Source organism: Grammomys surdaster, unplaced genomic scaffold, assembly GCF_004785775.1.
Source record: "Grammomys surdaster isolate TR1022 unplaced genomic scaffold, NIH_TR_1.0 327, whole genome shotgun sequence".
Lineage (NCBI taxonomy): Eukaryota > Metazoa > Chordata > Mammalia > Rodentia > Muridae > Grammomys > Grammomys surdaster.
In genome coordinates, this window is record NW_021604746.1 from 282,048 (window position 1) to 298,069 (window position 16,022).

The 16,022-nt window shown below is 40.0% G+C and overlaps 1 protein-coding gene and 1 pseudogene across 2 annotated transcripts in view; both read right to left on the reverse strand.

Annotated features, from left to right (window-relative positions):
- Positions 1 to 7,749: 7,749 nt before the first annotated feature.
- Positions 7,750 to 8,240, reverse strand: LOC114630102 (annotated as a pseudogene).
- Positions 8,241 to 9,491: 1,251 nt separating this feature from the next.
- LOC114630101 (zinc finger protein 54-like) overlaps positions 9,492 to 16,022 on the reverse strand; it is a 13,721-nt gene continuing 7,190 nt past the window's right edge. Inside the window, exons 1-3 of one of the 2 annotated variants that reach the window (XM_028778180.1) lie at positions 15,092 to 15,184; positions 13,352 to 13,478; positions 9,492 to 11,388 (exon numbers count right to left, since the gene is read on the reverse strand). In XM_028778180.1, coding sequence (XP_028634013.1) covers positions 9,629 to 11,388; positions 13,352 to 13,478; positions 15,092 to 15,121 — 1,917 coding nt within the window. In that variant the 5' untranslated portion in view covers positions 15,122 to 15,184 and the 3' untranslated portion in view covers positions 9,492 to 9,628. Of the gene's footprint in view, positions 11,389 to 13,351; positions 13,479 to 15,091; positions 15,185 to 16,022 lie in introns of those variants that run through there. The other variant, XM_028778181.1, reaches the window with a different exon arrangement.

A 16,022-nucleotide genomic window follows, 5' to 3' on the forward strand; every position in this document is an offset into this window, starting at 1 on the left:
ATATTTTCAAAATTGCAGGTCATAAGTCTGTGGCAGGACTTTTTCTGCCTATTGTATTTTCAGTGGAGGTTTGCCATTGAATAGAGAAGAGGTAGGTGAGGCTAGGAGTTGGGAGGAGAAAGGAACAAGGAAAAAGAGAAAAGGAGGAGGAGAGAGGAGAGAAGATGGTGGCAGATGTCCATGTGTCTCTAGCAGTCTAAGATAATTATTCATATCAAGGTTAGGTAACTGGGTAAACAATTCTAATTGTGTGGACATCTTGTGCATTGAGTATTTGCGGATATATAAATCTATTTGGTTAATCTTTAAGCATTAAGAGTCTTCATTCTACCAGGTACCACAAGAATGGCGGATATTGTCTGGGGTTGAGCCAAGCACTATGAGGGTGGCAGAGTTGGCCACGGGCCCATGCATAGAGCCATGGACTCCATGGGGCTGACTGGTGAAGGCACCAGCCAGGCCAACATCTTGTAGGTCCCGGGCAGGCACTGTTGGCCAGCCAGTGCTGCCATTAGTGCTCCCGCATAGAGCACTAATGATCACATGGTGATCAGGAGCTAGTGGGACCTCCCACTTTTTCAATTACCTCTCGCAACATAAGTCCATGTGAAATATTTGCCCTAAAAAGGGGATGGATATAGGATGGGCAGATTTGAGAAAAGAGTCATAGGAGATATGGAATTATGGAACTATAATGTATAGCTGTAGTCATAAAGATAGCCTGGTGAGGGCACAATAATAAACAGAATGATAACAGAACAGGAAAAAGGACCCACAAAGAAAATGAGAAAGCCATGTTTACTTAATATTTAACAAAGAAGGCAGAAAGATATGTCTCAAAAATATGATCTCAACAAATGGTGCTGGGAAACTAGATCCAATAGGAGAATAAAATTAAATTCTTATTTCTTATTTTGGATAAAAATTCATTCAAAACTGAACAAATGTGTTATTTAAAGCCAGACACACAGAAGCCTCGAAAACATAGTGAATATTCATCAGGATACTGGGATGGGCAAGAACTTATTGAATAGAAAGAATACAAACACCACAGAAATTAACCCCAAGTATCAATAGGTGGGATGACATGAATATAAAGTTTCTGTCCATCAATGGGAATAATCAGCAGGGCACAGAGACACCCACAGAATTGGAGAGAATCTGTACCAGTGACACTCTGGATAAGAGCTCATATCTAGAATTTACCAATTATTATAGAAATTAAATTCCAATGAAACAAACTGACAATCAACAAATGAGCAAATGTACTAAACAGACAATTTGAGAAGAGAAAAAGACAAATAGCCTATAAATACGGCAAAAGGAGTTCAAAATCCCTAATATACTATCATAGAAATGTAAAGTAAAACCACTTTGATATGCTGCCTCACCTCAAGAAGAATGGCTATCATTAATTAACCTGGTAACAAATGTTAGAGAGGAATAAGATACCCTTACTCACTGTGTATGTGTGTGTGTGTGTGTGTGTGTGTGTGTGTGTGTGTGTACTTCTGATAATAGGCCTTAAGACCTCAACAAAAGGGATATCACACCTGTTACTGGAAACCCCTAGACTTATGAAGTCATGGATCTTGGAGGAGAACCTACAACCAGTAATTTACTAAACCGCCATAATCCCAAATAGGATTCAACATATTTATCCTAATTCCCATATACAAATGTACTCCTGACCCCTCATCAAGGAAAGTACTTTTTGCAACACATAAATATTATACGGAAAACTACAGTCAGTCAAAAGGTAGAGCTCTGATGCTCAGTCTCAACTGACACGTAAGCAACACAAGTCCTACTTCTAAAGCTCAGAGATCACTGAGAAAGAGGGCTTAGAGCAAGATTGGGGGTTGAGGAAGGAAGATATTTCAAGGGCCAGAAGAACAGGATGTTTGCTCTGAGATTATGTCTCCTAGAAATGTCAGGAAAGCTACATGCTTAAAATCCTACAAACATGAATGTCTAAACATGAGCTGAACAAGGACAACACCAAGAAACATGCAAACATGGAAGGGAGAAAGCTCACTCGGCCTCAACCCTAGTCAATCACTAAGGAATTCAGTGGAGAATTAGTTGGAGAAATAGTCTTCCCCAGAGAATAGAAAACTGTATGATTATCCAATACCAAGTGCTTATCCTAAAAACATACAGATTGAGTCGGACCTATTTTAATCTTTAAAAATCCACACAAGAGCTTAGTAGTTAAAAGCACTGACTGCTCTAACAGAGGTTCCGAGTTCAATTCCTAACAACTACATTGTGGCTCACAACCATCTGTAACGGGATCCAATGCCCTCTTCTGGTGTGTCTGAAGAGAGTGACAGTATACTCACATACATAAATCAATAAATCTTTTTAAAAAATAATCCACAAAAACATACACCAACAATTAAAGGAAAATTATTAAATATAATGAATGCATGTGTAAATTGAAAAATGTGTAAATTATACATAGAAAATGATTTGAAGGCATGAGACCATTTTCTATTATGGCTACACACATAAATAACACTTAATATGGGGACAGAAAGATGGCTCAATAGTTGCCACTGTCTAGCTTTCTTGCAGAAACCCAAGTTCCATAACTAAAATCCACATGTGGTTCTCAAATGTCCATAACTCTAGGTCCATAATGAATATATTGCAAGCAAAATATTTACATACATAAAACACAAATATCTAAATGGAAAATGTTACAAAGCTTGAGCAATTCCAGTGATTCCAAATGAGTAATGCAAAAGTACAGCATTTCCAGAACCCGTCCTATAGCAATGACCATGTGAATGTCACCAAAAAATATCACAAACATGAGTTGCAGACTAGACAGCCTCTTCTAACAATGGTACCTGGTAAAGTATCTATCTGCATATAAAAATATGATCATGGGTCAAAGTCTCTCTTACCATACAAGGAATCACAAACCTTTATGTATGACTTGAAACAGTGAATCCTGCAGAGTAACACAAAGGGGCAACACTTGATATAAGAACAGGAATTGACAAATAGTACTGTGTACAATTACAACATCCAGGAAAATAGTGATAATTAACATTTGAATAGACAAACTATCAGGTACGTAAATGTATTAGAACAATAGATAAAAACATAAAACCTATCAAAATTATACAAGAAGCAAACAATAATGTAATCAGTAATTATGCAAATTAATTGAACAGAAGATGCTCAAGAGCAGATGAAATGTTCAATATGTACATATTAAAAAGCTCTACATTTTAGGTCATAAGACAATGCAAATTTGCTATACACAAGTTCCAAGTTTGCATAGTCAGTGTCCACATTGAAGTTCTTAAATAATAACATATGCATTTGTTTCAGTAATTTAATGAAATTTAAATGGATAATATCTCTAAGGATGTGAGATAACCCAGTCACAAAAGAACACACATAGTATGCACTCATGGATAATTGGATATTAGCCCAAAAGCTCGAAATACCCAAGATACAACTCACAAACCACATGAAGTTCATTAAGAAGGAATACCACAATGTGAATGCTTTGGTCCTTCTTAGAAGGAGTAACAAAATACTCAAGGGAGCAAATATGGAGGCAAAGCATGGGACAGAAACTGAAGGAGGGGCTGTCTGGAGACTGTTCCACCTGGTATCCATCCCATGTGCAGTCACCAAAGGTAGACGCTGATGTGGATGCCAGGAAGTGCATGCTGACAGGAGCCTGATATAGCTGTCTCCTTAGAGGTCTGCCAGACCCTGAAATATACAGATGTGCCTTTACCTTGAGTAACTGTCAGGACCTTATGACCTGGGCAGTGGTGATCCATGCCTTTAATCCAAGCACTCAGGAAGCAAAGGCAAGCAGGTCTCTGTGAGTTCAATACCAGCCTGGCCTACAGAGTGAGTTCCAGATCAGCCAAAGTTACACAAGAAACCCTACCCCTACAAACCAACCAACGAGCCAAAAAAAAAAAAAAGACATAAGAAAATGGTATGTGTAGTTGGGTAAGGTCTTGTAAGCCTTCAAACCAAGCACTCAGGAGGCAGAAACAAAGGAACTCTGTGTTCAAGGCCAGCCTAGTCTACATAAAGAATCTAGGATATCTGGCAATACACAGAGAGACCCTGTCTCAAAATAAAGCAGACTCCACCCTGAAGAATAATTTGTATGAATCCAGAATCAGTATGCAAACTTCCAAAGGAGGAATCTAATGGACAGTCTTACATATCTATGATGTCTATGAACCACATCAACAATCATCGTGGCAGGACAACTCTAAGGGCTCAGTAGTGGCAGGCTCACCTTAGTGGTAACAAACAGCTCTCTAGTTGGACTTAAGACACTCTCTAAAAAAGGAAACCATGACTGATACTGGAAACATAGCTACCTACTCAGTGCTGGTGAAATCAGGAATCTTACAGGGGAACCAACAACCACCACTTTACAAAATCAGCATAATCCCTAATAAATATCTAAACATTTTTCCTTGTATCAACAAATAAATGTAGGCTTCTTCCCTTATCAAGGCAATCTCTCTTTCAACAGAGACCACTACAAAAAAATCCACAACTAATCAAAATGTAGAATTGTAAAGTCCATGGCTAATGGATACATCTATAAAACACTCATGCACATAAGGCTCAAGGAATATTTTTGAAGATGGGTGTCAATAATCACGAGGCCCAAGATCAGGAAGTTTGCTATGAGATTGTTTCTCCTAGTAATACCAGGAGCTCATCCATAAAAATCTCAAAAACACAACTGTCCAAACAAGAGCTGAACAATCACAACAACAATGGACATGCCAAAGTGGATGGGGAAAAGCCCACAGTGCCTCAATCCCTACAAAGTGTACTAGAGGCAACTGTGCAAAGCTGGGAGCAGGAGTCTCCTTCAGGGATGAGTGTACCAACTAGTTATCTCTTACCAAATGGTCAGCCTTAGAAACAAATACACAGGTAACATGATATAGACAGAATAGGTTATATTTAGTAATATATATTTCAATTATACATGTTGAAGTCTATTTCTCTAAACTGGTTCCCTGGTATTACTTCTTAGAAATAATGATAGCCATTTTGTCTGAGGTCCTAAGTGTTCAGCCACTTAGCTTCCCTCCCTGGGCATTCTTTACTGCAAAAGGTATTTAATTCCTAGTTCACCCTCAGTAAGATGTATGCATTCTCATTTGCTATCTATGAACAAGCAAGGACCTTCTCTTCAAGGATCACCACTAGGGGGTGGGGGATTGGAGCGAGGAAGCCAGCAGTGCCTGGGTACACAGGAGACTGGAAACCACAGCAACCATCCCAGACTCCATTGTTTTCCAATCTGGGAAAACATGGCTAAGGGACTCTCATCACTATGTTCTGCCTCCCCTGAGATGCATGTTGGTGGTGCTTCAGGCACCCCTGCAGTGAGGCAGGACACAGCCCAGCAAACCAACAAAGTCAAACTTGGTGAACCAATGTGATTTCTTTTTTAGGGGTGTTTTGCCTGCATGTATGTCTGTGCCTCACATGTGTTCGACTTGCAGAGGTGAAAGGAGGGCACTGGGTGCCCTGAAGTTGAGGTAACAGGTTGAGCGTCCATGTGAAGGTGTTGAGAATTCAATGTGAGTCTTTGAAAGAGCAAACAGTTCCCAGTGGACCAGTTAGATTTACTGGGGTGACTTACACAAGTGTGGTGAGGGGCTACTGATAGAAGCACAAATGAATCAATGACAATTGCATCCTCCTGTGAGAGTAAGGGCTAAAGTTGTAAACCTGGGGATCACTGAACAGCTTACAGGCAGCTCACCTGAGGTGAGAAGTCTTCTTTCAAGTCACTCACTGTCTCCTTCAGATTTTTTGTCTGATCCACACAGCCTGACTAGTAACTAACTACTTCATGGCTGATCTGAGTATCTTCTGTGCAGTTGATTTTGTCTGAGAGTGTGGGAAGTCCTTATAATTATATATGTTTGAGGCAGGAAGGCTCTAGTGAAACTGGATGCCCCGAAGTTGAGGCTACAGATTGAGTGTCCATGTGAAGGTTTCTGGGACTTCCTGAAGCGTTGAATCATCTATTTCTGAGCTTCTGGAAATACTCTATAGGACTGCATGTTATTACCTCACATTATAGGATCTGTTTTTTTTTTAACCTCTGCTTTAATAGCCTATGTTTTAAGGAGCTTCCTCCACATTGGAAGGTTTAATCTCAGAGGAAACTGATACACAACCTATCCCAGGCATGACCTCCACGGACTCTCCAAGGAGCACTTGCCCATCATGTTCATTGCACCTTTATTCACAGTACCTAGGCAATGGAATCAATTTAGATGTCCATCAACTGATAAATGGGTAAATGAAAATGTCACACGTATCTACGAAGGTATATTACTCGGGTGTAAATGAAATGAAACTGGGAAATCTGGATGTAAAAGTAGGTAACTAGAAATTATGGTGAGGGCTGCCTTCTAAGACCCAATAGCCAAACATCACGTTTCCCCTCATATGTGGCTCTTAGCTTCACCTATTTGTGTGTTCTACGGAGACTACATGTAGAAGCCAGGATGCTAGAAACATACCTGTAGTGGAGAGATTCAGGAAGAGAGAGGAGAACAGGGTGTATATTAGAATGTAGGTGATTTGAAAACAGAGCGTGGTAATGCTGGGTATAAAATGATTAAAACATGTAGTGGAGCGATGGGGAAGAGAGAGAGAGATGTTAAAACTCAACTCAAATGACATGTCTATGAATGAGCTACATGGAGACCTATCATTTTGCATCCCAAGTAAAATGATAATAAGGGGATAGTAGAACACATTTGCTATAAAAGAATGGGGCATTGGATAATGTGTAATATGTGTTTTACTCATGATAGGGATAGAAAGAAGATAGGGTAGGTTAACAAAAAGGATTTATGGAAGTCATATGAAACCCCATTATCTTAGAAGTTAATAAGAAATATGGTCTTAAAGATGTTGAGCAGTGGTGTCACACATGGATTAAAAATGGGTAAATAAAGATGCCAGTGTGATTAAATGGAACTCTCTATAGCAGATACTGATATCTGCCTAGGACTTACTGCTCATGGAGGCCACAGAGGCACCCAAAACAAAACAGGTCATTGCCATTGCTCTCGCATGGCCATCCTAAGCACATGGTGTTAGTGAAGACACCAAACACTTTGGTTGCAAGATAGACAGAGAGCAATCTTGAACTTAGCAGGAAACTCTCCTAACTGCTTAACTTTTGCAGCATTGCGTGGTCTTGTGCGGGCTGCTGAGACAGAAATGATGGTACAGTCTTACTCCTGAACAATGTTTCCTACAGTACCAAAGAACTAGCCAAGATGTGTGCACTGGTGTAATACTGGTATTACTGTGTATGAGCACAGACAACCTCTCTCTTGAATGGATTTTTTTTATTAAGAAATTTTTTGCAGTTTTATTGTATCATGAGGCATTGAAACATCTGAACAAATCAGTAACTGGTTAGTTGGTTGGTGAAGCAGCTGCTTTCTCCTTCACTTCTTTGGGTTACTAGAGCAACTTGTCAGTAGATTAAAAAAAACAAAAACAAAAAAACAAAAAACCAACAATCTTTTGCATTACTTAAGTCTTTCCAAGGCATGCACAGGTACAACACAAACTTTTCCTGTCAGATGCAACTAGTCTAGCATCCAGACATCATCCACGACTCCAAAGTGATAGAACCGCACAGCGCCCACTCCCACCTCGGTCCTGCTCGTTCGTGTATGATATTTGGAGCATCTGTAGGAGTGAGATAGGACTGGGAAGAGGGAGGAGGAAGCAGCGTGACTATTTGGCCAGGAGGAGGTCAGCCAAAGTTGTGCAGGGCAAACCTGAACCTGTCATTGGTACAAACCCAAGCATCCTTGATGTTCTTTAATAGAAACATCTGGTGGAAACCCATGATGGGATATTCATCAGCCTTGAGCTGGCCTACAACCATGCTGATGATGCAGCTATCTGGTGTAGGCTGATGGTCCTACACTGTGATAATCTGCTGAATTTTCTGGAACTTCTCCACAATGGCAGCTTTCCCCTGGAACTGCTGTCCTTCCCATATAAGGCATGATGCATCCATGTAAACTGCACCTAGTTGGGTTCTGTCGTTATCAAATAACTGATAGTAATGCTGAATAAAGCTGGATCCAATCCGCTCCCAAATTAGCTTGTCTCCCATCCTGGAGAGTCATCTACCTCACTGAGACCATGGAGCTGGCACAATGGCAGCAACCCAGCATGGTCTCCTCTTGAACGGATCTAGGGCCTGCTCCACAGAGGAATTTACACCATGATAACCAACGCTTTGAAAGTATAGGTCCAAGGACAGAAGCTATGATTTTTTTTTAATAAACATGATGCTAATCTGCCTTCACAGTATTATTCATGTTTATACTGATCAGTCTATACAACTCTGTAGCATAGTGAAAAGAGCCTCCCTCCTCTTGCAGGAGAGGGTAGGTAATGCAGAGATCCATAACTGTTGAGAAAGTATGAAAAATGAACAACTATGTAAGATTGGGGCAATTACCATTTCAAAAAGGCTGATGGAAAGTTCTGGAGCCTCCATAGACTCAATGAGGGTCTAATGGCTGTAAATGGCTGGTATATTATTTACAGTGTAGAGCAAATACTTCCCCGTCAGTACTTCAAAAGGAATTCCCGCATGCCTACAGGGATTGCATTCTTTCTTTTTCGAGACTTGGGGTTTCTGTGTAACTCTGGCTGGCTTGGGATTTGTACTGTCAACAAGACTGGCCCCAAACTCACAAGATGTACCTACATCTGTGTCCAGAGCTCTGGTATAAAAGGCAAGCATCACCACATCCTTAGCCTTTGAGAATTTCTAAGAGGTATGTGAACACACCAGTATGTCACATGCACAGCTTACTTTTATTCTTTGTGTCCTTCTTGATATTTGTAAGGTTAGACTCTATGAAGACTCTGAAGGTGAATGAATGATGAGTATTTAGTACAGCATTTTTTCATGACGAATTGCCTATTATATTTGCAATTTCAGCACTATTCCTTAAAGGATTTATCAAATTCAATACATTTGTGGGGAGTGTGTATAATATCCAATGAACAGCACACCATGAGAATAATACATAGTATACCTTCACATGGTTTCTCATAGGGATGAACTTTGTGATGTACAGCACAATTGGATGTCTTTGTCATATTGTTACTGCATGCTATGCTTATTATGATTTTTTAAAATCAGATAAATGTTTTTGTTATAGCTTTTCCCCAGTATGAGAGAGAAGGCTCAGTGTTTAATAGCACTGGTTGCTCTTGTGAACTGGAGTTCAACTGCAATATACAAATAGCTACACACAACTGTCTTTACTGTCAACTTCAGAGGATCTGATGTTCTCTTCTGGCTTCTTCCTGCACCAGGCATATGTGTAATGCAACACACATACCTGCAGGCCAGGCACTCAGCACATTAAAAAAAAATAAAAATAAAAATAAAAAAACTTTCCCTGAAGTTACATTTACAGAATTTTATTTTAATATAACCTTTGTTACATTTTTAAAACATTTCAGTCTTTATTAAAGGATTTCACAAGCTTGTTATATTTGTGAACAAGTTTGTGATTTGTAAGCAGGGAACACCAAATAAACATTATGTCACGTTACTTACAACAGTATGTTTTTCTTCTGTATGAGTTTTCTGATGTCTTATAAGATTCGAAATACACATAAAGGATCTGTCACAGTCTTTGCATTTGTAAGGTTTCTCTCCAGTATGAATTTTTTGATGCTTTCTAAGAAGAACGCTCTCAGTAAAAGATTTGTCACATTCCTTACATTTGTAAGGTTTCTCTCCTGTATGAACTCTCTGATGTCTTTGAAGATGTGAGTACCTGAGAAAAGATTTGCCACATTCCTTACATTTGTAAGGTTTCTCTCCAGTATGAATTTTCTTATGTGCTCTGAGAGTTGTGCCTTCACGAAAAGATTTGCCACATTCCGTACATCTGTATGGTCTTTCTCCAGTATGAACTCTCTGATGTATTCTAAGAGTTGCACCTGTAGTAAAGGATTTGTCACATACGGTACAATTGTAAGGTTTCTCATTAGTATGAACTCTCTCATGTGTTCTTAGATACGTGAGCTGGGTAAAGGACTTGCCACATTCTACACATTTGTAAGGCTGCTCTTTAGTATGAACTTTCTGATGTTGTCTAAGAATTGAGTTTCTAGTAAAAGATTTGTCACATTCCTTACATTTATAAGGTTTCTCTCCAGTATGAACAGTCTGATGTCTTCTAAGAAGTGACTTATGAAGAAAGGATTTGTCACATTCCTTACATTTGTAAGGTCTCTCTCCAGTATGAATCGTCTGATGTCTTTGAAGATCTGAGTACTGGGTAAAGGATTTTTCACATTCTCTACATTTGTAAACTTCTGCACCAGAATGGATTTTGTAATGCTTTCTAAGTTCTGATAATTCAATAAAGGACTTACCACATTCTTCGCATTCATAATCTATTTCTGAAGAATGAGTTTTCTGATGAATTCTAAATAATTCATAGCGGGTAAAGGATCTGTCACACTCACTGCATTTGTAAGATTTCTCTCCAGTATGGAGTCTTTGATGGCTTTTAGAGTGTGAAGGCTGATGTAAGTCTTTACCACAATCTGGACCAGTATGTTTCTTAGCTCTATGGGTTTTCTGATGTCTCCTGAAACTGGAACAGTGGGCAAAGGATCTGTTACACTCCTTACATTTGTAAGGCTTCTCTCCAGTATGTAATTTCTGATGGCTTTTAAGTGCTGACAACTGAGGAAATGACTTTCCACATTCTTTGCATTTGTAAGGTTTCTCCCCAGTATGAAGGCGTTGGTGTGTTTTAAGAGTTGTACACTGGGCAAAGGCTTTGTCACAAAAGTTGCACTTGTAGGGTTTCTCTCCAGTGTGAATTCTCTGGTGTATAGTGAGATTTGCGGAGGTACTGAAGCATTTCCTGCATTGGCCACACTGGTGTCGTTTCTCTTTAATGTAGATTATTTGTCGTATGAGACTGTGTGTAGACCTGAAACGGCCATCATGTTTCTCCTGTCTCTGTTCTTTGTTTGCACTGTTTGTTCTCTGATCTTGAGCAATGCTGGAACACAAACTGGAAGATTTCTCACAGTCTCTAGATTCGCAAGGTTCTTCTCCAGTGTGCGTGCTGTTACGTCTATCTAGGTTTGATAAGTCAACAGAGGCATCCCTGTCCTCACAGCTCCTGTGGTTATTAGAGGTTTCTGTAGTGTCACGTCTTTTATAAAGTGCAGAGTTGGAGGGCTCATGAAGCAGTTCACCAAGCTCATTAGACTGACAGGACTCCTTTTCAGTCCTCACCTGTTGACGGACAGTACGACGTCTAGAATACTTCTCTGAAAATGAGTACAATTCAGATTAACAGGGCTTGTTCCCAGATTACACATGTGACAAGTGACTGTCTCCGTAAGTTCTCTTTTAAGATAATTCTACCTGCAACTATTTAGAACAGAGCTCCCAGTAGTTGACACTTTTAATTCACTGTAACTGTATGAATCCTCAGCTGACATGCTGTTTACATGAGGACCCATGCAGTTACAAAGAAAGGATTCTTTCAGTGGGTCAGTGATTTCTAATACATATCTCATCTTTACTGAAAATGTCTCAGTTGGCATTCTCTGAAATGCGTACGAAGTTTAATTCAATCTCAGGCTCACACTGTTTGTATCTCATTTGTTCCAGGCAGGTGACCAGGCCTACTCTGCACACAATAACCCACGGTTTCTGTGAGGAAACCTATGACCAGTGCTAGAACTCTGGGAAACAATACAGATGTGTGAGACAGCGCTGTGCTCAGTAAATGAGAAGTGCTCAAAGTAGAGGAGTCTAGGAATAAATTCCCAATTACGATTTCCAGTCAGAATCTCCAGCATGTTCTGGGAGAATTTTCAGTTTGCACACCTTGAGTTTTCCTTACAATTAAGACAGTGTGAACTGTAATGACGGCTATAGAGCTTTAAGACGTGGGTGGAAATAGTATGCGCTACTGAATGAGTGTATACTGGAACCAAAATTAAGGGTACATGGCATCTCTAAAGTGATAAATGAAGAAAAAGTAAATACAACGAAACCTTCTCTCTTAACCATTCTTTTTTTTTCCTGATTCTCTGTGAAATTCACATCATGCCCCCACGTACACTTATTTTCAGGACCTTTCCAATCTGCCTTGTATCTTTGTAACCTACCCCTCAAAAGACAATAAAAAATAAAAGTTAAAATTTAAAAAAAATCTGGCCATGACTCTGGGCAACAATCTGCTCTTGTATCAACAGCAGCCTTCCTTCACACCTGGAACAGTTGAGCTGCACCAGTCCTGCTGTGCATATATAAGTAAGTCCACTCCTCCACCACGTACGTATTCTTCATAGTAGCATTAGAAGCTGTGGCGTGTCATACCATACACCCTTAGCCAAACAGCTTTCCTTACAAATGCTTGTAACAATGAGTCATTGTCCTGGTTCCAGGCCTCTGGCTTCTGCTACACCATCAATACTGGCCCCTCATGGAGGCTCCTCTGGGATATCCTGCTATTGCCATGAGTCATTGAAATCCTACAGCTTTGGTGCAACAGAACTGGCCCCATGACATGCTCCAGCAGTTCATAAATGAGGTAGATATTGGAATGAGCTAAATCAAAGTCGTGGAACTTTTCCTGAGTGGTAACTGAGGTGGTTGGCCCTCCAGCTCCTCTGCACACACATGCCATGTGGGTCAGCCCTCCTCCGCTGCCTAGGCGAGGAGCAGGGTAGACTCTCCCATGTGACAGTCTAGGTTGGACCACCATATGGTGACTGGTAAAAGGTGGGGCTCACTTAGGAAGTCCCTAGGACATCAACATGGCCTCAGGCAGCAGCCCAGACCCCGAAAATCCATATGGCCTGTAGTGACAACATGGACTGCAGACATCTATACAGATGCATAGTGCTAGTGGGGCCACAAACCAAGACAAGGCCTTTGGTGGTGGCAGTATGGCCTGGATATCACCATGGCCTCAGGTGGGAGTGCAGCCTCTCACATCAGGATGTTCCTTGCTGCAATCAGGTCTCCATTTCCAGCTCTTCAGAGTGCACAAACACTATGCTTCCTTCCCTTTGTCTCCACTTTCTCCAGAACATAGTTGCTCATAATAGTGATGCACTCTGGCTGTCTTCTGCATGCATGAGCAAGGGAAGCTCTTAGAAAATTTCTTTTTACTACCTAGACTTCTATTTTTTTTCCGTGACACCTTAATAGAGCATTTACAACCTATAAAGTCAGACAAAGGAAGAGTTAGGAATTATATATAAAAAAATTTCTCACCCACAGACACCAGGTTCCTATAGTTCTCCACCATCACATCAATGTACAAAGCCCTCTGAGCAGAGTCCAGGCGTTTCCACTCCTCCTGGGAGAAGTCCACAACCACATCTCGGAATGTCAACAGACGCTGAAAAAAAAACCAAGTTATACTTTGACTAAGTACTACAAGGTAGAATACTTTCCTGAATATACAGAGACAGGATGTAGATGAGTGAAGACCATTGTTACCAAACATCAGCAAAAAATTAAAGCATTTTTAAAAATCATCAAAAACTGATTTCCAAAATAGTCACATTCTGTAACAAATTTTCGAACTCTGAAAAGAGGATGACACGATAGTTCTACAAGCAGTATCCATGAAACAAGAGACAGATTTAAAGTATGGACATGGTTATCTACTTGTTATATTCTGAGTTCATGTGCCACAGGATCACAGTGTTCCTATCTCAGAAGGATAATTCATGATGAGGACATGTGCTTTTAAATGCTCTGCCTTTAAGGTCATCTTAAAATGCATACATTGAGTCAGTCTTCTCAATGCATACATTGAGTACTTGGTCTGGCCTTACATAATCTATTCTAACAGGCTCAGGTATGATTTTTAAACTATGATATTTAACACCACACCATTAAAGAGTAATGGGGTAAGTATAGAAGGCAGAACTCATAAGTCCTTTTTAGGCAAAGAATTATGGTTTTTTCCCACAGTAAGAAGTTTGTAATAACACCATATATATATATATGTGTGTGTGTGTGTGTGTGTGTGTGTGTGTGTGTGTGTGTATTCATAAGGCTATTGGGACCACTAACAAGCAGCAGATAGAAAAATCTGCCTTAGCCACATTTAACATAATACAAACTTATCCTAAGCATGTACAAGAGTCACCTTAGACAAACAACAATTTCAGAATTCTACAGCTGCACGGTAGATTTGGATAGCTGTTATTCAAGCAGAAAATGACTAGAGCAAAACCACCAGGAGAGTATCTTTTTCCATCAAATGTAAGGAACAGCTTATGCACATCTATCAGCCAGTGCTAGTAAGACATTTGTATGGATGCATTCCACACAAGGATGCCAAGCCTCAAGCCCAAGTGTTGTTCTCAGTGGGATGTTGTGTGTGATAAAAACAAAAGAAATGAAAAAAAAAGTAAAAATACTGATCTCTCTACTATAGAAAGTTACCACTGAGCTTCTTAAACAAGGGTGTGATTCTCTTGAGATAAACAGATTTGAGCGCCAACAAACACGTAGACACATCACCACCAACATGACACTAAACACAAAAGAGAACTAAGTACAAGTAGAACACAACCTCAGCCTACACTCAAGAACATCAGTTTCATGGCACAGTTAAGCCACATGTGCCTGCCGTGAAGGTAATCAGCACTTGTTATGAAATAGGATATAATGCTAATTTCCTTTGTTCTAGTTCTTTTACAGGTTTTTTTTGGGGGGGGGGATGGTGTTCCATTAGTATATAAACATATATTCAAAAGTAAAAACATAAAATCACATCTGAGGCTCCAGAGCTTCTGTTCCTAATGAATATTGTAACTGCATAAAAATGCATTGTGTTGTCTAGTCGCCAAGTCTGCTGAATTGAAGTCTGTGATTTTGTTTGTCTGTTTACAACAATTTCAAAATAAAATTTAAAACATTATCAGGAGCAGAAAATGAAAGGCTTCTAATGTATCCAACTACAATACTTTTGAAAATAGACTGGACATGACTACTGACCTGAGGCATGTTTCCTGGAGATTCAGCCATTTTTTTCTGGGTCTCTTCTTTGGTTTTCTCTTTGAAGAATAAAAAGTTGCCTAGTGGCTCTTTAATATCAAAGAGTCATCTACACGATCCATCTCTAGCTCTGGAAACGCCAAGGAAGAAGAGGTGGTTAGGCAATAAGAAGGGGAAGAGGAGGGGAAGGCTAAGACATATTCTCTAGACTCCAAACAACTATTGTAATCAGTAACCAACAGCAGCTGTCTTTATCTGCACTGGCCTCACAAGACCACAGTCAGTCTAGGAAAGGGAACGGCTCACTTTATCTCTCAGACGTTGGCTGTGGATAGTTTGTAGAAGAATCACTGCTTTAGTTGTTACCCTGTGCTGAGCACATCAGGCTCCAGCACATAGCTGCAAACCCACAGTCTCACAAATGGCTCTGGGTCATCTCAGTGGGTCCCAGGCAATATGATTAGAGATGAACACAGTAAAGTGCCTGCTGGAATTGTGGGCCAGAGTCGTGGAGAGGTAGGACGTGAGCGTGGGCAGTATTAGATGTGCCCATAAAAATGTGTATATATGTATGTTATACACCTATGTATGTCAGTGTAAAATAGCTAATAATAGAAGTTTGAGAGGGCTATTCATTCATTCATTTAAGACAGAATTTTTTTGTGTAAACTTTTTAAAGGCATGTGCTACTATGCCCAGCTCATACTGGTTTTTTAAGATTTATTTATTTTATGCATGTAAGTACACTGTTGGTGTCTCCAGAGACCCCATAAGAGACCATCAGATCCCATTTCAGGTGGTTGTGAACCACTATGTGGTTGCTTGGAATTGAACTCAGGACCTCTGGAAGAGCAGTCAGTGTTCTTAACTGCAGAGCCATCTCTCCAGCCCCTCAAATATTTTTTAAAATCAATCTCTCTCTCTCTCTCTC